Raw genomic sequence first — 4,845 nt, forward strand, 5'->3', positions numbered from 1 at the left:
GTCGCTGAAATTCTGTGTCCAGAAAAGAAGAAGGATTTCTCAAAAATAAGTCTGTCTCGTCAAACAATTACTAGGCGTGTGGATGACATTGGAAAGCATATTGAAGATAATTTGAAAAGTCGAGCATCCGAGTTTATATTTTATGCTCTAGCATTGGATGAAAGCACAGATATAGCAGATACTGCCCAATTGGCAATTTTTATCAGGGGTGTTGATATCCATTTTAAAAAGACAGAAGAATTAGCGGCACTATATCCACTTAAGGATACTACTAAGTCACGAGATTTGTTAGAGGCAGTTACATCGACATTGAATCGCTTTTCGTTACAACTTAACAACTTATCGGACTTAACAACGGATGGTGCTCCAGCAATGGTTGGGAAACACGAAGGTTTAGTAAAATTGATTGAAAATGAGGCCTCCAAAGTCGGTAATACTTTAATGCTAAATTTTCATTGCATTATTCATCAAGAGAATTTATGTTCGAAGTCCCTTAAAATGGACCATGCCATGAAAGTGGTTGTCAAAGTAGTGAACTTTATCAAGTCGAACGGGTTGAATCACCGTCAGTTCCAAGAATTTCTGAAGTCATTAGACTCAGATTATAATGACGTTACGTTTTATGCGGAAGTAAGATGGCTGACCCGTGCCAAAATGTTAAAAAGAGTGTTTGATTTGCAGCAAGAAATACAATCATTTTTTGCAAGCAAGTCAAAAAGTATCCCAGAGTTTGAAGACAAAGAGTGGGTTTGCGACTTTGCATTTCTGGTCGATATAACTAACCACCTAAATGACGTTAATACTCGTCTACAAGGGAAAGATCAATTAATTAATAAGATGTATAATCATATTTCTGCATTTCAAATGAAACTTGGTCTTTGGGAACAACAGCTAAAGACAAAAAACTTTACTCACTTTCCTACATTGTCATTGCAACCAGACGTCACACAGGACGTGGCAGATAAATACTCTTCTTTGATATCTCACTTAAATCTCGAATTTAAAAACCGATTTCAGGATTTTGAAAAACATCATGTGCTTTTTCGTGCATTTGCAACGCCATTCGCGGTAGACGTGAATTTATTACCAGGAAGATTACAAATGGAACATTGTGAAATATGTTGTGATACACAGTTAAAAGAGAAATTCCATCAAGTTGGTTTGGAAGAGTTCTATAAAACATATTTGGACAAGGATAAATATCCTGTGTTTTACAAACATGCTCTGTCGATGGTTTCGCTATTTGGAAATACTTATGCGTGTGAACAGCTATTTAGTCGCATGAAGTACATCAAATCACAAGTGAGATCACGAATTACCGATGTCCATTTGGAAAACTGTTTGCGTGTAGCGACATCATCATTGGAGATCAATTTTGATGCACTTAGTTCTGTAAAACAAAGTCAGATGTCTCACTTTCAAATATTTTAAAATTGTCTAATAAATATGTTTGATTCTCGGTTATGTTTTATTTTCTTGAAAAAAATAAATATACCTATTTTTTGTGTTTTTTTACATTAAACGAGGCAAGTGTTTGACCACGATCTCACCTACTGGGAAACGACGATGTGGTTGAAGCTGTAGCACGCTTGCTTGTTTACTTTAATTAACACACAAAAAAAATTAGATTCATGGCCCGGCAGGAAATATTATTTCTGAAATTTGGCCCGCCTTCTGAAAAGGTTGGCCACCCCTGATGTATACTGTCTCCGATAGAACAATACATACCAATATCGGGAACATCAATATTAAAAACTGTTCTTTTTGTGAAATGTAGGTAAACACTATCTGACCTTAAATACTTTCGTACTGTTGTCACTGCTGTTGTCGTTTTTTACATGATTGCTTGCGTTAATACACCTGTTTAAACTTTCTCTGTGACTATATTTTAAACCACATACATTACATTCCATTTTATTTAACTCATAACGAGTTTCTTAATGTTGAATATATGATAAACAATGACATAAGAATTAATTTTATTCTTCAGATCTAGCGAAAAGGTTGACATTGCATATGCGTCACGGCGAAAAATCAATTGCCTTTATTGCTCGCTGAGAGATCGCTCGACACAGCAGAAGTCGAAGCTTTATGGGGCAAATTCAAAATCTTAGCACGCAGCCAGCACTACTCAGCACTTGTGTTCAAAATCTCACACGACTTTCGGTTGCTGTCAGCGTCATTTTTCCGTGATCCAGACACCAGCAAACAAGATTGCAGCCACCAAGAGGCTCGTAAAAAGTTTTTTTTTCGTTGACAAATTTGAATGAAATTTATTTGTTGATGAACATTCCCCGAATAACTTAAAATTAGGTTAGTATATCAATAGAATATTTATATTTACTAATATATTTTCGTAAGACATATCACATAATAATGTTTTAGTTCTTAAAGTGTAATTTTAAAATTGGTTTAAATATTTAAATTCCTACTAAAATTTAAAATATCTTCATCCTTATTTGTCTTTTGGTAATATTCATTTTTTCATTAAGCCGTTCTTATTAATTAAGTCCAAAAACGAATTTAACGTAACGTGGTAGTCCACATCATTCGCCGTTTTTCTCTCCCGAAAAACGCTGACTGCCGCGAGCAGTTGCGTCACTTCCGGCAGCACCTCGCTGGATTGATGCTGAGATTTTGAATACGCCCATGGCGATGAGAAGAAAGGTGTGGTCGGGACATTTTTAAACTAGATTAAGTTCGACTCCTCCAATAATAAGTAAAAAGAACAAAATTATAAAAGTATTAAGATGGAAAAACACTTTTCAATAAGTCGATTGGTGCCAAACAACTGGATTGTAGATTGTAACAGTAAGCGGCAAAAAACCATGCAGATAGTCAACACTGTCAAAAGCGCAACTTCTACAAATACGCAAAAATTCTATTTGCGTTATTCTAGGAGTTCACGTACTCTCGGTTGGAAATCTGTTAAGTAGAAGAGTCTGGAAGAAAAAAATCGGCGCGAAGAGAAACTCGAATTGGCAATTGCCGAATGCCGTGTGGTGACGGTGACAGGATTTTCGTTTAATTCGCGCTTTTAGAACTTAGTAATTTAGAGATAATCATTTTTTCAAACTTTGTAAACAAAGTATTAAAATATAAATTTAATTATAATAATTAAATTCAGCAAAAGATGGCGCCTAAAGTCTGCGTCTTTTGCCAAATTGCTTAGCTCTTAATTAGTAATAGACGTAATAATGTAGCCCGACGTAATCAGGCAATCGTTTTGCTTTAATACTTAACCATTGAATTTATAATCTATATCTTTGTAATTTTGATTTTAAATATTATCCTATTCATACATTGAACTGTGATAAAATATTTATTTGTATTATATAATAACAATTATTATTAATATGAAAGTGAATTTAATTATAACATTGAACAATATAAACTTCGATTCAGACTTACCACATACCACGATTTTTATCATTTACTAAGAATCAACTACCTCTAACCAACAAAAAGTTTGAAATGCCAACCGAATAAACAATCCCCAAGTATTTGCAAATTGCGAGCAATTAGAAACTGATCGTTTAAGTTGTAAGACAACGGTCATAAAACTATTAACAACAATTGCCTTGTAAAATTCTATCGTAGTTTTAGTGATGGAATTTGACATGAAAAATCTAGAACAAATAAGAAATGAAGCTTTCTGTGAAGAGAAATAGAAAATCTGGTGTAGAAATTTTAAATAAATTGTTAAATACGAAAAGTAAAGGTGATTTGTTTAGGGTATGTTTCTTCAACATCAAGAAAAAACGTCAGGAGAAAAGTACACGTTCAACTCAAAATTCTGCGATTTACGTATAAACCTGACAGTTAGTTGGAGCGTCCTGCATACCATCTACACATGAAAGATCAACACTACAGCGATTGTCTTCCCTTTTCCTAAGCGAATTCCGGAAGTGTTTTCGTGCTATATATTCTTTGGCGGCCTTTATTAAACTTTCGCTGGAATTTTTTATCCCTACTATTTCAAACAGCCAATGCACGGGGACTTATAAAACCCTTATTTTCAAATTGGCGAGTAAAGCCAAGCATTCTCACACAGTCACTCATCACATTTTCGATCATACCACAAACTGCCAGTTTAAATTTGGTTTCAATTTCTGTCAACCAGAAGATAAACCGTAGCGCTTCCTGGTCCTATGTCTGTTAACCATATTCTGTATTTCTTTAGCTACTTTGAAATCTGATCATTGTGTAAACAGGGTGTTTTTTTACCTACATATAATACTTTGATTAAAAAATTCAAATTCCCATATAGATATTTCCGTTGCTGCACACATTATTAAAAGTGTATTTTTTACGCAGCTTCAGCTCGATCTGAGAGCCACTAAACAGTAAATGGGCTGTATCTTCTGATGATTTCGATTTTATATCCAATTCGATTACTAGTGAGTGCTACACGTATATTCGTTAACAACTACAGTACAGAAAGGCTTGCACATGTCTTGATTTATACAGTCGACCCCCACTATAATTACGGTCCCAATAATTACGATTCCTATAAAACTGCGAAAAAATTGTGACGGTATCCGTAAAAAACAGTAAAAAACCCCCTATAATTACGTTAAACGTCATCGGGCAGCCCAACTACTTTCCCGCCGTCCGTAGCACCACGCTACGGAGAGATTTCTATCGTCTGGACACTATTATATAAATTATATATAAATTAGGTACTGTACGTATAATTATATATTAATTATATATAAATTAGGTACTGTATATATAATTATATATTAACTTAATTTATTGTAACTTTATTATAATTAAATATATATTTTTCACCGTCTAGCGTCACGCTACGGCGAGTTAGGCGACCTATCGTCTGTCCAGTAC

The 4,845-nt window shown here is 34.4% G+C and overlaps 1 protein-coding gene across 1 annotated transcript in view; it reads left to right on the plus strand.

Annotated features, from left to right (window-relative positions):
- Positions 1-17: 17 nt before the first annotated feature.
- LOC111633254 (general transcription factor II-I repeat domain-containing protein 2B-like) overlaps positions 18-4,845 on the plus strand; it is a 15,809-nt gene continuing 10,981 nt past the window's right edge. The window contains exon 1 of the mRNA XM_023377790.1: positions 18-1,347. Within this exon, the coding sequence (XP_023233558.1) occupies positions 373-1,347 (975 nt within the window). The 5' untranslated portion in view covers positions 18-372. The remainder of the gene's footprint in view (positions 1,348-4,845) is intronic.

This window comes from Centruroides sculpturatus, unplaced genomic scaffold (genome assembly GCF_000671375.1).
Source record: "Centruroides sculpturatus isolate CEXI.00-Female unplaced genomic scaffold, Cexi_2.0 scaffold699, whole genome shotgun sequence".
Classification (NCBI taxonomy): domain Eukaryota; kingdom Metazoa; phylum Arthropoda; class Arachnida; order Scorpiones; family Buthidae; genus Centruroides; species Centruroides sculpturatus.